Here is a 16,396-nt window from a genome sequence, read left to right as displayed (position 1 = left end):
AAAGAAAAGAAACGAAACTATCCCCAGCTTCCCACCCCAGCTCCACTCCTCTGCTCTCTGCCCAGCGCCTTGAGACCTCAGGCCAGCCTGGCAAGAGGCAGAGAAGCCGGAAGGCTGCAGGGTGGGCGAGGGGGAAGACTGGGGATGCTGGAGGACTGGCCAGGTGGGGGTTTTGTGGTCGGAACAGGGAAAGTCCCTAGTTAGCTTCCTGTCCCAGCACCCACCGAGGCCCCAGGAATCCTGAGATCCTCCGCACTGACTTTGATAGTGTTGGTCTCCTCCAAGCACCGCCGCCCCCTGCCCCCAGCTGTCCCAGCAGCCTTCAAAGGGCCCCTGGGCCCACAAGTCCTGATTGGATTGTCCTGTCCATGCAGCGGCCACGCCTGCCAATGATCACTTTTGTGACTATGCAACTGGAGAGAGAACACTAGCTGCAGATCACAAAAATGACACTGGCAGCCGTGAGAGGGAGAGAGACAGAGGAGGAAGGGGGAAGACGGACAGAGGACAGAGCGGGGAGACAGAGGGAGGGAGAGACACAGGCAGGGAGGGCAGGGAGGTGGAGATAGCGGGGAGAGAAGGGACGGAACAGGGAAGAGGAGCAGGGCAGGAAAGATGGAGATAGAAAGTGGGACAGACTCAGAGACAGTGGGAGAGGCAAAGAGATGAGGGGAGAGGCAGGGGGAGGGGAGAGAGACGGAAAGGAAGGCAAGACAGACGGGGGAGAAATAACAGAGGCAAAGAAACAGCGAGGGATGCAGAAGGACAGATGTGCAGGAGGGAGTGAGAGACAAGGGAACAGCAGACACACAGAATATGCTGGAGATCGCAAAGAGCAGCCCTGGAGGCGACGAACAGGAGAGACGGGAGCCGGGACTCAGGAGAGGGAGAGAAGGCGAGAGGGAGGGAGCTTGAACTAAAAGGTGGGTCCTTCTTGGGGGCGGGGGTAATGCAGGAGCCGGACGCGGGGAGGCAGGGAGAGACAGGGGGCGAGGGGGACCCAGCGGGCAGTAGAGCAGAGCGAGAGCAGCGCGGGAGCGGGAGCGCGGGGTGGACGGACGCACACAGCCAGCCTGAGCAGCCGTCCGGGCTTGCGGGGTCTGGAAGGGGGTGGCTGGAGGTCCGAGGCGGACGCTCCAGGCCGGGCTGGAGGGCCCCCCTCACAAGACCAGGGCCCCCGGAGAGGGGGCTGGTGGTCTGCGGCGCCGCGGGGACGCCCAGCTCCCGGGCCCCCCGCTCGCCGGCCGCTCTCTCCCCGCCCTCCCCCCGCCCCTCACCTGCGGAAGTCCAGCAGCGGCCGGGTGGACGCCGGAGTGCCCTCTGCCGGCCAGCTGAGGAAGTGGAACTGCGTGAGCGTGCGCGTCTCCTGCGTCTGCACGTTCTTCAGGTAGAAGCTGCGCACCAGGAAGTCCTCGCACCAGATGTGCTCCGACACCAGGTTCACCTGCCGAGGGGCGGGCCGAGGCCTGAGCACGGCGGCGCCCTTCCAGAGCCCCCCAGCCTCCGGGGCCGGCTCCAACTCTAAATCCTCCCGCAGCCTACCCAGGGGGGGGGGGGCTTTTCCACCCAGACACAGCTATTGTGGGCTTCCTGAGGTCAGAGTTCCTCGTTCCTCTTCCTCAGAGAGTCTAGCAAAGTGTCTGTGCTACACGCACCATAAACCTTGATGAGATTCTATATTTTTATTCGTTTTTTTTTCTTTGACCATGAGCAACACCAATTTTAAAAAGAAAAGCTTTTTTAAAAAGACTGCTGAGTGCTCATCTGATGATGAAAAACTACTATCCGGTGCTCCCCTGGTGATGAGAAGCTTCTGTTGTCTCTGAGTGTGACGGGGTGGGGGGGGTCACCTTCCATGTGTCAGGAATCTGTTCCTCTTTCCTCCGCTTTGCCTCTCCCCAGTCCCCGCCCCCCACTACCTATCCTCTCACCTGACAAAGTTTGTTTCTATTCTATTTGTCACTGATGGTTATTTCTTTCTTCGCTTTGGAAACTTAGAGCTAAACGAGGCTCGGTTAATGTAGGTCTTAATGTTGGTCTTTGGTTTTACTTCTCTTCCCTGTCTCATATACTCTCGGCTCCCAGCTTCCTACCTCAGTTTTGGTGGTTTTATAGTTTTATTTCTGTACGTTTCATCATAGGTCCCGCTTCTGGGCCTGGACATTTACATTTATCATGTAAATGTATAGTACATGTATGTGTGTGTGCGTATGCATTCATACATGTATGAATGGTTCACCATCCACTGCCTCCATTCCCATCGTCCCCCGGCCATGGGGTCTGGCTGACCTCATATACGTGGTAGAGGGAGGACCCCTCATCTGGCCAGTAGCGGTCACACTGCTTGACACCATCCTCCACCAGCGGGGTCAGCATGACGATGACGGTGCAGCCACTCTCCCACACCATCTAGGGACAAAGACTCCATTCTAACCTCTCTGGCTGCCATCAAAGATCACTGATCCCTGGAGAAGCCCTCCTTCCAAGAACTAACCTGCCAGAAGTCTGCGATGGTATGGGACAGTGGGCCCTGTGTGGCTATGTAGGCTGGCATCCGAGGGTCATGCTCAATCTGGGGCAGGGAAGATGCATCATGAGCCAGAATGGCAAATGCCACTATGGAGAGGCTTGGTCGAAGGGAGTGGGTCAGGATCTGGGACAGCTGGAGAACCGCCCATTTCCATGCCAGGATATCAGGCACCATAATTCCAGGGCCTCAGTTGGGGTGGATGGTGACCGTAAGGAAATGGGAGTGTATGCAGGCAGGATAAAAATGGAGTGGAGGAGGGGCCTGGAGCCAGGGCCACTTACAATGGGGCTGGCGTTGATGTAATCACTCCGAGAAGGGCTGCTCTCCACCTTCAGCTTGATGCGAGCGTGATCATCTGCACAGACCCCATATCCCACCTCAGATGCCCCTCCAGTTATCGGGGTCCTTGTACCTCTGCCACTTGGCCTGAGCCAGGAGCCCAGCCCCTCCCCCAAGCCTCTGGAGCACCCAGCGGAGAGAGGGCTGGGCCAGGTTGGCCAGCAGGACTCACTCACAGGGCAGGAAGTCAGGATGGCGGTTCTTTTTGATGTTGCCCTCCCCCTGGGCCGTGGCACAGGTGTTGGGCTCTGCCTGGTAGGCACACAGGGCCTGCCACTCCTTGGCCAAGCGGTCCCGGTTCCGCAGGTGGTCCTCCATGTACGCCTGCAGGGATCCCACAGCCTGGCTCTGGCCCACACCACCGGGCCCCGCCTCTTTTACCATCCCGTCCCTTCACCCCCTCTGGGCCCCGGCCCTGTCCTGACCAGAATCATGTGTCCCGTGGAGATGTCCATGTTGGCCTGGGCGGGCTCCTCGCACCAGGACGGTGTGCTGCTGTGGGAGCTGGGGCTGGCCTGGGCTGCGTCACTAAACTGGGAGGACACGCTGCTCACCCGAGAAGGCTCCGGCGGACCCTCTGCCCGGTTGAACAGAGACTTTGTGGCCATGTGCTGGCGGCACAGGTCCTGCAGAAGAAAGATCAGGCAGGGCCCCAGGGCCCCTGAAGCCCTTTCAACAATGTCCTGGGCTCCATTCTAGGCTCATTCCTGACTGATTTGGTATGAAACCCATCTTCCCTGGGGGAGGCTCTGCTGCTCTGGCCCCCGTTCTTTTCAAGGCTGTTCTGTTTTGGGTGGTGCCTCTGACAACCTCAGAGATTAGAGTGGAATCCCAGAAGTCTTGCACCGGGAAGAACCTTAGGAAGCATCTGCTCCCAATTCCCCTCCATTCACAATGTCCCTACAACACCCCTGCCTGGGTTTCTGTAGCCCCAGCCGGGGTATTCCCAGGGATGGGTGCTCACTCCCCATCCAACACCCCACCCTCACCCCATGTGAGACCCAGACTCCCAGATCCCCTCTCATCAACAAGCTTCTGGGGCCACACACCTGGTACTCAAAGGTAGTGTCACCATGGGCCCCCTCGGGCCCTAGGGCTGCCAGGCGCTCCTTGTCCCGCTGCCGTGCATGCTGCCGCACACACAAAGCCACTGCCAAAGCCACCAGCAGCCCGGCCACACCTGCCAGGGCCACCAGAGTGAGTAGCACTGAGCGCATGGGAGAGGTGCTGTGGGCTGGTCGGGGAAGGACTGCAGCTGCTTCCTCCCTCTGTGGGAACAAGGCTAGAATCAAGGCGGGCAGTGGCGGGGGAGATTTAGGAGCTGTTCCTCAACCCCTGTCCCCCTCCCCATGCCACACTCCCTGTTAGGGTATCTCCAAGGGCAAAGCTGGGAGGGCAAGGGCACAGTGGCCCAGGCAGAAGGGCTCAGATAGACCCCAAATCCTCCTTCTCCATCCCCATCAGACCAACTCGACCATACTGCACTGTCTGAAACTTAGTGGATGACCCCCCACGAGGAGTTTTTGCATTTAAAAAATGAATGTAGAGAAGTTTGGAAGAGTGGCATGGAATAGAATAGTAGAATGTGAGGCATCAGTGCTGGATGCAGAATAGAAATGTATTTTGAGTTTAACGTCCTTACTGCAGGGGGTGTTCCCTCGGAAATTAAAACCTTTGCTCCAGAAGGCTATGGACACTTGAGGTGGTTCTTCCAAGCGGGAGGCCTTCCTATGGAAGGCTGGTCGTGCCCTTCAGGAGGAAGAGGTAGGGGAGAAAGAGGGAGAGGGGAGGGGAGGGGAGGAGGAGCAGCCGCCGCCACTGGGGCCATCTGCTGGCCAGAAAGAGAACTGCAAGGGGAGGGCTGCTTAGGCAAAGCCTGTGGGCCAGCCAGGTAAGTACAAGAGGTTTCAGCTCCGGTTTTCCTGCCAAGTTTGCCCCCATCTCTTGTGGGCAGTGTCAGCCCTTCGGGATTTCAGCTGATTCTTCCGTTAACTCATACCTGTCCCACTCCTGTCTGCAAGATCTGGAGCCCTGTCTGTGCTTCCAGTTCCGACTTCACCAGCCCTGCAGGGAAGATGTGGGTCTGACTCTCTCCAGCTCCAGGTGGTCTCCACCCCACGTCATGCTATGCTAGGTGGCAGGCAGGGCCCGTGTGTGTTGGGAATATTTCAAGGGGGGCATCAGCCACAGGCCTGGGTGTGTCCTACTAAGGCTGGGGCTGGGACCAGGCAGTATTTACCGGCTTGCTGGGTCACATCAGCCAAAGACAGGTTCTGTTCATTGTGTCGGATGCGGAAGGTGAGGGCCGGTCCCACCACACTGCCAAACAGGAGCTACATTAATGCCTCACCCATCACAGACCCCAGACTAACAGAGAGGCCAGCTCTGGCCCTCTCCCCACAAGAGGATGAAGCTGAGGCTGATCAGAGATGCCTTACAGGGATGTTTGAGGGAAACGCTGGGTGAGGCCAGCATCCAGAGTGTGTGAGTGTGAGTGTGTGTGTGTGTGTGTGTGTGTGTGTGTGTGTTGTGGGGGGTATCTTCAATGCAGCTGTGAGCATCTCTGACCCCACCTTGGCCACTTACCCAAGACTTTGTCCTCCCTTCCTTCCTGAGCCCCTCCAGCCACCTGTCCCCTCAAGCTACCTTCTAGATCCTTGCCACCCCGGCTAGATAGCAGCCCCACCTGATGTTGATGAAGCTGCCCGAGGACACGTGCACGTGCTCAGCTAGGATCTCCAGCAGCTTCACTCCTGCAGCCAGACTCAGGGGCCTGGAGGTGGGGAGCAGGGAGAGGAAGGAAAGTGGGGATCCTCTTGGCCACTTTCTTGAAACAAGCTACCTCCAGGGGTGTAGAGGAGCCTACCCTGTGTCCACTTCTCATCTGGATTTCTGCTCTCTTTTTCTTGCCAGGCAGGCCAGCCCACATAACACCCCCCTCCCCAGAGGGCAGAGGTGGGGCGGGCTGGAAGGCTTCCCCAGGCTGAAGCCCTTACTTCTGGTCAGTGACAATGTAGCCATACTCCTCTGCCAATGGCTGGGCTGATGGCTGCCTCACCACTGTGGGCTGGCTCTGGCCCAGTGGACTTTTCTTCTCTAGCAGGACAGGCGCGTCAAGGTGGTTAGCAGCTTTGGGGGGCTTGGAGGATCCAGAGCTCAGCACCTCCTGGGCTTTACTGGAAGTGGGGCTGGCAGTGGGGTATCCAGGCAGGGAGGGCGTGGGGGCTGGAGGCTCCGCCGTGTTTTCACCCTGCACCCGCTCCTCCACTGTCTGTTTAGAAAAGAGGACAGAGGTGTGGTCTCTGGATAGTATAGGGGATGGGGGGGGGGCTTCCATATCTTAGGGACTCTGAGGTCCCTAAAGAGGACCTTGGGACTTGTTTCTTTCTACCCCCAGGGCCCAAGGCAGCACTGGGCACAGGGAGGTCACCCAGAAAAGTGAGTCAGATGGATGAATGAATGAATAAACAAATGATTGAATGAATGCAACATGGTCAGTAATGATCCACCAGATGGAGCTAGAGTGGGGAGAACCTCTGGAATGAGGGAAGGTGGTGTTTGGAGAGATGAACAGGTAGGTAATGGTTTTTAGATTTCTGCTTAGCCACAAAATCTCAGAAGTTGAACATGTGAAAAAGATAGAGCTCCTCAGGCTACAGGGGGGTCAGGAGCCTGCATGCAAATCCCCTCTTCACCTAGGGATCTTCAGAGCAGGGTCTGACATGACTGTAGTGAAAAAAGCAGCGAACTGCGAATTCTAGCGTCTAGACCCAGCTCTACCATCAACTTGAGGTGAGATCTTAAGGCAAGGACTTGCAGTCTCGGGGCCTTGGTTTCCCCCCATATGAGGAGGGTTGGAGAATACAGATCTGGGTCTGAACGCTGAGATTCAAATTTTGACAAGGGGGTTGGCTACTAGGGGCACTATGGACCAGGGAGGTGCCGCAAACTCACTTTCTTGACGTCAGCTCCAACATTTCCAACCCCTCCTGTAGAGACAGGAAAAACAAGACTCTGGGCAAAGGGCCAAGGTGAAGGTCCATATAACACAGGTAGAGGAAAGGGCCAGAGGCCCTGAGCCTGTTGCACCTGCTGTGGCCTCCTTTCCCTCAGTCAGTGACCCAGCCCTGTCTTTGGTCTCATCCTAAGCATGGTCTCGTGCCTGTTTGCTTCTACCTTGTAATGGTTTTATCTGCTCCTTCTGGAGTTATTGGCCTCTCAAAACTATTCTTTGTTCAGTCCTCCCCCTATCCATCAATTATTGGCTTCACTTGGCATTGGCCACTCTCTTCCTTAGAGGCTGTTATCATCCACCCACCTTCCTTGGTGCCTCCTGATCCCTGCTCATACCCCCTGTTGGCTTCTTCTTCTATTACTCCCACCCCCCAGTTCTTTACCGCTCTAACTCAGCTCACCACCTCACTCCCTTGCTTCCTGCCCTTGGGAGGCAAAGACCCTGTGCTCGTGTCTCAAAGGAACTCCCTTCTCTGCCCCTGACCTTCCCCTCTAGGCTGCTCCCTGTGGTCTGGGAGGTGGGGCAAGAGGCCATCGTGGCGCTGGTGGTTGCTAGTCTCTCTGCCCGGACACTCACCCAGATTTCGTGCTGCGCCCTTGGGCAGTAGCTGCAGCAGGGTTGAGAGGGTGGAGAGCTGCTCAGGGGTCAGCTGACGCAGCTCTACCCCATAGCCCGCCAGCACCGCTGCCAGTCTCTGCAGAGTCACGTCTGCTGGGAGCCAGACACAGAGCTTATGGCGAGATGGTGGCGGTGAGATGAACTTGTGGGGTGCACTTGGGGGTGGGAGGGTACTAGCACACTTAAGAGCTTCTTCTCAAACACCAGGACACTGATGCCCTCCACCTTCCAGCCCTTGTCCACACTTTGGGGGAAAGGCCTTCTTAGGGCCAAGACCAAACGTCAGGCCCACCATGGACATCTTGACTCTCCAGCTGAAGAAGAGTTATGTCATCTCCACCATCCCCCACCGTATCCCCACTGCCTACCTAGTGCCTGGCACAGATCAGGTTGTCAGTAGACATTAGTTAAATAGATGAAGGACTTTAAGGACAAATTAACAAACGCATGGATCGTTAGGAAGGAGCCCCCGAATGCAGCCCCCACAGGAAGGGAACCAACGCTGAGAACTCTGTTACCTGGCTGCTCTGCTGAAGAAGGGGGTTTCTCCCTGCGACCTTCTAGCCCTTCCTCCTCATAGCCCTCTGAGGAGTCCTTTGCCCGGCTGCTGCCCCCTTGCTCTGGCAGCCTTGGTGCCCTGGCCCTGCTGGGCACTGGCAGCTCCTGGGCCAGGTAGAGAAGCCCTGACTCCTGGAAAAGTTGACCAGGGGAAGGCCCTGGAGGGTCCCCATAGGAGTGGTCAGAGTGAGCCCCAAACATGCCTTTGGAGGCAGTTCTGCTGAAGGGAGTAGAGGGTTCGGCTTTGGGCAGGGGGCCGACACTGACCATCCCTGGAGAGCCCTCTGAGCCCCGGGAGCCATCGCGGGAGCCAAACTGTGGGGGAAATCAGAGATCCAGGTAAGAGCAGATATCAGGGCTCGGGGATAGGTGTTGGGGTGGGGCCAGTGTTTAAGGCTCACCTGATGGAACAAGTAGGGCTGCAGCAGGGCAGGTTCATAACTCAGAGCAGGGTGGGGGGCCTGCGGGGGTAGCAGCAGGTGCTCCAAGAGAGGGGGCAGCAGTTCAGCCTGCAGAGGGGAGAGTGGAGAGCCCACCCCAGCTCCACCCCCACCCACTGGAGGTTGAGGAAGCCGGTGCTGGGCTGCAGGGGTGGAGCCAGTAGGGATGCCCTGTAAAAGCAGCTCCCCAGCGGGACCAGGTCTCCTGGGCACCAAGCCAGATCTGGGGAAGAAAGCAAAGTGTATGTGTGTGTGTGTGTGTGTGTTGGTTGTGGGGGGCAAGGGCCTACAGAGCCTACAGGAGGCAGAGATGGTGGGACCAGATAGGCTCAGCAGTTTAGAGTAAATGTGACCTTTTAAGAAAGGAGATAGGCTCGGGGGAAGAGAGAGTAGCATGGGGCAGGGCCAGAAAGCCAAGCCTGGGCACAGGTCATTGCCTCCCTGGTAAGCATGCCTAGGTCCCCGAAACACAGTGGTGGAAGTTAGGGGAGTGTGAGATGAGGAAAGGAGGAGAGAATGGGTGCAGAGGAAGGCAGCCAGGTACCTTTATAGATAAACTGTGGCTGCAGTTTGCCCTGCTCCCCACTGTATTTATATCCCCACACTTGGCTCTCCAAGTGTGAGTTCAAGCTTTCAGTTCAAACATTCAGTACTGTTCCCCCCCAGCTCTCCCCTCCTACCCCATTCTGCCTTTTTCATCCTGCTATCATCATTGGAGCCCCTGGCCCTCGTTGACTTTCCTCTGCTTGCAGGGTCTGAACAATGCCTTCAGAGGCCCTAACCACAGAAAGACGATGGTCTCCCCACATACACTTCCACATAGTAATGAAATGGAACATTAAACTTTTTCTGTATGACAAAATTCTCATTTGTCCATGCTGACTCCTTTGATGCTTCTTTTAAATTATGAAATGTCCAAGTTTTTCAAAATTTTTTTTTTCTTTCTGTTTGGGTGGAGCCCTGGGGGTGAGCTCAGCTCATACCGAGCATGTGAACATGTCAGATGACCACTCCTGACCTCTTTTACCCATGCCTGAGGCTGCTGACCTTGGTGCCCACTTCCCTCCCGCTTCCCTCTGTCCATCAGGACAGGACCACAGACCCACCAGCCTTGCCACGCTAGACCTATTGAGAAAGGATGCCTACCTGTCCCTTGGACGGGGCTCTGGGGGGTGAAGCCTAGGGATGCGTTCCATCTCCTGGGAGATCACATACTGGGTGAGGTCATCATGCCAGGACAATCCTGCCAGGGGACAGGATAGGGTGAGGTTGGCTCGAAACAGACTGAGGACCCAGTAACAGGGACCAGTGGAAATCAAAACCATACTCCCTACCCTGCAGCATACTGAGTTTGGCAGAGCAGAGGCGCAGTGGAGGTGGTCCAGAGACCTGGTGGGTGATCTGAGCTGTCCTCTTCCCACACTCAGGTGTAGATTTTGGAGTCAGACTGACTCCAGTGAGACTAAGTTTGAATCCTCTGCTATTTACTTATTGTGCAACTTTGGGCAAATTGCTGAACCTATCTGAGCCTCAATTCTCTCATCTGTAAAATGGGGGTTTATACCTCCTAAGATTGTGATAATTAAAATAACCCAATGTAACATGGTAAGAACAGTACCTGTCATATAGTGTACTTTGAACAGCTGCTATCATCACCATCATCATCATCATCATCATCATTTCTATTCTGAACCTTACTTTTCTTTGGAAAGTGGGAATAATGCATACTTTGTATGGCTATTGTGAAGATCAAATGCAATCAGAGAAATGAAAGTGCTTACAAAACTCAAAAGCACTACACACATTTTAAACCTTCACCACCACTACCACCACCACCACCACCACCACCACCATTAATCACCTTATGCTGGGGCAGATCTCCTGTCTGACTCTTTCCTTTCATGAAACTGCTCTCAGGAAAGGTCAGTTACCTATTCTAAAGGCATAATCTCCCACTTTCCACCCCCATTCCTTCTTCCTTTCTTCTGAGTTAACGGTCTGTACTGCTCCTAACTCACATTCTAAGATTGACTAGCATCCCTACCTGCCTTCTTGCCTCTGAACATTAGATAACTCATCCTATCTAAAGCCAATTCCTCCACTTGAGCACTGGATTTCATCCCACACTACCTACTTAAGAACATCTTTTCCGCAATTTCCCCCTATTTCCTACATGATCATTTTCCTCTGTTCTCTACTGAATTATTCCCTTTAGCTTACAAACATGATAGAATTCCTTTCATTTTAAAAAGTTACTGCATGAGGATGCCTGTGTGGCTCAGTCGGTTGAGTGTCTGCCTTCAGCTCTGGTCCTGGACTCGAGTCCCTCATCGATTCCTTGCTCAGCGGGGAGCCTACTTCTCCCTCTGCCTGAGGCTCCCCCTGCTTGTGCTCTCTCTCTCTGACAAATAAAGGAATAAAACCTTAAAAAAAAAGTTAATGCATGACCCCACATTCCTCTCCAGTGATCACTCCATTTCTTTTGTTTTCTTTGCGGCAAGACTCCTTGAAAGTGTTATCTCTGCTGGATGTATCCAGTTCTTTTCCTCTTCCTCCCTCTTAATCCACTCTATTCAGGATTATACTCCCACCTATTCTACCAAAACTATTTTCACACAAATCACCAGTGGCTTCTGCTTATCTAAAGCCAGTGGCTAATTCTCCGATCTCATCTTCACCTACCATCATTATTTGACACTATTGATCACCCCTTCCTCTGTGATACACTTCCACTTGGCCTCTAGGACACTGAACATTCTTGTTTTTCCTCCTACCTCCTTGGCTTCCCCTTCTCGGTCTCCCTTGTTGGTTCCACTCCTTGTCCTGGTACCCTTAATATTATAATTCTCTAGGCTTCTTCTTCATATACACTAAATTGTTTGGTTATCTCATTTACTTCATGAGTTTAATTGTCATTAATATGCCAAAAAATTCCAAATTCCTATCTCCACTCCAGAATTCTCCATCTCTCTTTCAAAATCCAATCTCATACTCTTAACTTCCCACTCTACTTGAATGAACATCTTAAATTCAGTATATTCAAAACTAAACACCCCCTTCCCCAAGTTGATCCTTTGATAGTTAATGACATCCCCATTAACCCAATTATTCAGGCAATAAAACCTGGTGTCATCCTTGACACTTCCCTTTCTTTCACAGCATTGTCCAATATTTCATGAATTCATGCTTATTACCTTTAAAATATATGCAGAATTCTGTCATTCCTTTCTACCTCCCCACAACCACCTGGTCCATACCACATTCATCTCTTACATGAATTATTGTGGTAGCTTTTAATGATCTCCCTGCTCTACCCTTGACTCCTTTCCATCTATTCTCAACAGCAACAAGCATGATCCTTTTGAAGAAGAGGTGAGATTATGCACCCCTACGCTCAAAACCTTGTCATGGGTTCCTCTTTTACTCACAGTAAAGACAACATCCATCCATACATTCTCTTATAAGTCCCTACGATGTTCTGCATCCCTTACCCCAACACCTACCTGACTGCATCTTCTACTTTCCTATCACTCCTCTACAGCCAGACCATAGAGATGTTCTCCATGGTATTCCTCAAACTCATGCTCCTGCTTTAGTAAAGGCTTTTGTTCTAGCTCTTTGATCAAGTTGAAACACTGCCCCCAGATAACCTTCAGGAAAACACCTGCACTTCCTTGATGTCTTTGTTCAAATTTCATAGTCTCAATAAGGTCTACCTTTACCACTCAATTTGATACTGAAGCTTTGTACCCTACCATTTCTGACCTCTCTATCATGCTGTAATATCTGTTTTTTCCATGGCACTTATCACCTTATAATATACTATATATTTTCTAATTTATATATTGTATTCCCCTTACCCTCCAAAATGTAAGCCCCAGTAGACAGAGATCTTTGTCTGTTTTACTCCCTGATACATCCCAAGCACCTAAAACTAAGTTTGCCAAATAGTAAATACTCAATAAATAGTTTCTGAATGAGTGAATTTGATGGGTGGGGAGCCAGCCAACCAGAATTCATGGTTCTGGAGCACTCAGACAGTTCCAGGGAGTGGGCTGGTCCTAAGGAGATGGACACTGGCCTCTTCCAGTGGCTCCTTCTGTGGAGGACTCCTCTAGACAACTCCAAAGAGTCCAAGTGTGAACAGTCCATCTCTATGGTTCTACTCCCACTTCTGTCTTGCCCCCTTCTCCAGCAAGGTCTAGGAAGGTGAGACTCTAAAAGTAGGTGTGATAAGAATGTTTCATGAAGATAAATTCTTGAGTCAGGTGGCCCCTCACTTCCCCACCCTTATTTAACCAAGTTCCAGTGTCTTTCCTTCAGTGCAGCTAGACCTCACCTTGGGACATGAGCTGTCGGAGCACACTTTGTAAGCGCTGAAGAACTGGGGAGGTGACTTGCAAAAGGGGCCGGGCCTGCCCCACTCCCACCTGGCACTGTCCAAACAAGCCATCTAAGAGCACAAAAGTGGTGTCAGCAGGGGGCTTGGACAAGAGGCTTTCCAAAATCCAGGTTGCAAATGGGCATCACTCTCTCCATCTTCTCTCTTGGCTTCAGAGAACTCTGCTCTTTCAGGCCATTCCCTCTTCTCCCCTAGTACCCCTTTCCCCTTCCAGATCTCCCCCACACTTCTTTCTTGTTGTGTCCCCTGTCTTGTAAATCTTATGCCTGGGCCTCACTCACCCTGAATACAGACTTCAAGGTGAGAGCAGAGTCTGCGGTCAAACAGACAGCCTGTAGAGGGAAAACCAAGCAGAGGCTCAGACACCCACACACATAGAATGGTCAGAGGATGGACAGGCTGGGAAAGGGGGAAACAGATGGGGTTCATTCTTTCATCCTAAGAAGGGTTTTAAGCTGGGAGAAGAGTAGGGAAGAGGCCTAGAATTCTTAAGAGAAGGAAGCACAAAATCTGGCTTTGGATTTTTAAGGATCTGAGAATCTGGATCCTTTCCCTAAATGCCTCAGTTTGCCTAACTGAGTGATGGGGAGAAGGCTTCCAGGTGCAGGAAGTAGTGGAGGATCATATACTTCTACTTTCATAGAATTACTATGGGGGGAATTTTTAGCCAAATTCTGAGGAAAACAGGACTCCCCCCACCCCAAATCTCCAAAAGCATTCTAACTATAATGGTCTGGGACTCGAAAGAGATGGAAACCCTAGCACACCTTCCCTCCGTGTGGGAAAGGGGTATGGTTGGGGTGTCTCTAAAGCAATGTTCCCCACAATGTCCCTACTGTCAGCGGCCCCAGAGCCACTACCGCTCTCCGCGGTCCTGAAGCTCTGAGTCGGGCGCTGCCGAGGGCTAGCTAGCCTGGAAGCAGTTATGGGGGAGGGAAGGGCGCTAGGGTCAGGAGTCTCCTCAAGACCTGACCCCTCCGCCGTTCCAGACTTCATTTGCCACCCTACCAACCCACAGCGCCACAGGAAGTACCCCGCATTGGCCTCCAAGCCAGGTGGGGAAGGAGAGCGTCAGACGATGAGGCTGCGCCCCTTCCCCCACGCGCCCCACCACCCCACCCTCCCCCGGCCCATGAGTCAGCGCTGACTGTCTCTGTCCGCTCAGATGTGAGTCAGCACCAGCCTGGCTGTGGGGAGGGGGACAGGAAAGGACCCTTCTCTCTTCACCCTCTTTTGCCGCCTCCCCAAGCCGTCCTCCTCTTATTGGAGATCAGATCGCAGCAATCTGCCTCTCTAAGCTTAAAGAGAAACCCTGACCCCTCCTTCGGCCTGATCCTTTCCTGGGAGCTAGGACCCCCAACTCCTACTGCCCGGACATCAGGACATCCTACCCCTACCTCCCACTCCCAATCCCTCAGCGCGTCACCACTTCTTTGGCGCCTCAGCGCGACTTCTCCCGTGGTCTTGTGGCCAGTCTTTAAAGCCTTCTGTCCATATGCACCCCATTCCTCCTCCCAAACCCGCAATCTTGCCCTGAGCCTGCTTCTCTTAGGTCCCGCCCCCGTATTCCCAGCCCCACCTCCAGGCCTACGCCCCTTTCCTCTCAGACGCCCTCTCATCTTCCTCACCTCCCAGTGCTTCCCCCTACTCTGCTCCAGACATATATTCTACCTGAGCTTCCGACCTTCGTGACACCCCTCCCCACCCCCCCACCGAGTTTTGCTCTCGGCACCACACTCCACCCCCCACCCCACCCCCCGCATTTCCTCCTGACCGTGGGCACTAATGGCGCTGCAGCCTCCCGGGCGGCTGCTCAGCAGCAGGAGGCAGAGGAGCACCCGGAGACCCCCGGATCCCCCGGGACCCCCAGGCCGCAGCGGGCGCCGCATCCTTCTGGGTTCGGCGCTCTCGCTCCCCTGCCACAACCGCAGCGACGCTGGCCGGAGCCAGCCACAGGGGCGAGGCGGGGCCTGCCACTCCCCACCCACCTACGAGGCGGGGTCTATACGCCCCTCTCGCGGCAACTCGGCCAACCCTGGGCTGGTGGTGACGGCATCTCCACCCCCGGCTCTTACGCTTATTTGCGTCATACATGGCGTAAGAGCTCTGTCTTACGGAGGTTTCTACCCGCCCTCTTCTTTACCAAATAGTAGGCGCTTCACTAACATTCCCACTTGGCCCCACCCCCTTCTGACATATGTTTCTCCCCAAGGACTACCACCTCTATCCACCCAATCCCAAGGTCGGAGAAAAGGGCTACAGTTGGGTGGGGGCCAGGAAATATATGTGAGTCGGTTAGTATAAACCCTGGATGAGCATAAAAGTGAGTAGAATAGGTAATGTTACTCATCTCAATTAATGGTACTGGTATCATCCTTAACAGCAGGGATGGTTATGCATGTGTGCCTGGATTCCAGGTCTAGCAATGCCACCTGCTAAGAGTATAACTTTGGGCAAGTTGCTGAACCTCTCTGTAGCCAAATTCCTAATCTGTAAAATAAATGTGCTAATAATTCCTACCTTGCAAGGTGGTTGTGGGGATTACACGAGTAATCACGTGGATCACCTAGAACAATGACTGCACTGGCATGTACTAAACACATGTACGTACTCACTTTTCTTATTAGCTTTGACCCTCTTTTCTTTTAACCTCTCCTGCCTCAAACCTATCAACAATCTTATGGTTTCTACCTGCAAAATGTATCTCCCATCTGTCTATTTCTCCTTTCCTCCATATTCACTACTTGAAACCACTGTGCTCTTTCATCACGAATATTACTGTAATCATCTAGTCTTTTGCTTTCACTCTTCTCACCCAGTAAGCTAGGGAGTAAGCTTTCTAAAGTTCAAATCTGATCACTTTATTCTCTTGCTTTTCTTAAGAAGTTTCCAAAATACAAGAAAAGATAGAGTGCATAGTAAATATCCATATACTCATCATCTAGATGTAAGTTATTGCTATTTTGCCAAATTTGCTTCTTTTAATAAAAACCAATTAAAGACATCATATTTCCCTTATAAATGTTTCAATATGCATCTCCAAGAAATAAGGATATTTTCCCACATAGTCCAAATGCCATTATGACCTCTAACAAAATTTACAGTAACTCTCTAATATCATTTAATACTCAGTTCTTATTCAATTTCTCAAATTGTTTCCAAATATGCCTTTTTCCATCTGTTTTGTTCAAACTAGGAGTAAAAAAAATAGGAGTCAAAAGACCATCATTGCATGTGGTTATGTTTCTTACTTCTCTTTAAATTAACATGGACACCCCCCCATTTTTGACATTGTCTTGTTGAATAGACCAGGTTAGTTTTTCTTTACAACTCCCCATTTTCTGAATTTGTCTGATTGTTTCCTTATGATGGATTTCCCTGTATTTCCCCTGTATCTATCCTGTATATTCCCCTCATTTACTGTAAACTAGAAGTTATATCTAAAGTCTTGAATGGATCAGGTTAAATTTTTTTTTCAGCAAAATGCTTTATAG

General features: G+C 52.6%; 1 protein-coding gene across 2 annotated transcripts in view; it reads right to left on the bottom strand.

The window, feature by feature from the left end:
- PTPRN (protein tyrosine phosphatase receptor type N) overlaps positions 1 to 14,806 on the bottom strand; it is a 20,144-nt gene extending 5,338 nt beyond the window's left edge. Inside the window, exons 1-19 of one of the 2 annotated variants that reach the window (XM_040640184.1) lie at positions 14,677 to 14,806; positions 13,184 to 13,234; positions 12,840 to 12,953; positions 9,647 to 9,743; positions 8,462 to 8,723; positions 8,021 to 8,375; positions 7,461 to 7,592; positions 6,824 to 6,858; positions 5,866 to 6,140; positions 5,556 to 5,642; positions 5,109 to 5,188; positions 4,869 to 4,933; positions 3,919 to 4,137; positions 3,295 to 3,495; positions 3,046 to 3,193; positions 2,812 to 2,885; positions 2,495 to 2,572; positions 2,290 to 2,409; positions 1,278 to 1,444 (exon numbers count right to left, since the gene is read on the bottom strand). In XM_040640184.1, coding sequence (XP_040496118.1) covers positions 1,278 to 1,444; positions 2,290 to 2,409; positions 2,495 to 2,572; positions 2,812 to 2,885; positions 3,046 to 3,193; positions 3,295 to 3,495; positions 3,919 to 4,137; positions 4,869 to 4,933; positions 5,109 to 5,188; positions 5,556 to 5,642; positions 5,866 to 6,140; positions 6,824 to 6,858; positions 7,461 to 7,592; positions 8,021 to 8,375; positions 8,462 to 8,723; positions 9,647 to 9,743; positions 12,840 to 12,953; positions 13,184 to 13,234; positions 14,677 to 14,791 — 2,675 coding nt within the window. In that variant the 5' untranslated portion in view covers positions 14,792 to 14,806. The remainder of the gene's footprint in view (positions 1 to 1,277; positions 1,445 to 2,289; positions 2,410 to 2,494; positions 2,573 to 2,811; positions 2,886 to 3,045; positions 3,194 to 3,294; positions 3,496 to 3,918; positions 4,138 to 4,868; positions 4,934 to 5,108; positions 5,189 to 5,555; positions 5,643 to 5,865; positions 6,141 to 6,823; positions 6,859 to 7,460; positions 7,593 to 8,020; positions 8,376 to 8,461; positions 8,724 to 9,646; positions 9,744 to 12,839; positions 12,954 to 13,183; positions 13,235 to 14,676) is intronic. The other variant, XM_040640176.1, reaches the window with a different exon arrangement.
- Positions 14,807 to 16,396: the final 1,590 nt, after the last annotated feature.

This window comes from Ursus maritimus, unplaced genomic scaffold (assembly GCF_017311325.1).
Source record: "Ursus maritimus isolate PB19 unplaced genomic scaffold, ASM1731132v1 scaffold_1, whole genome shotgun sequence".
NCBI lineage: Eukaryota > Metazoa > Chordata > Mammalia > Carnivora > Ursidae > Ursus > Ursus maritimus.
Note: the sequence above shows the minus strand (reverse complement) of the source record. Positions and strands in the feature narration are given on the sequence as shown.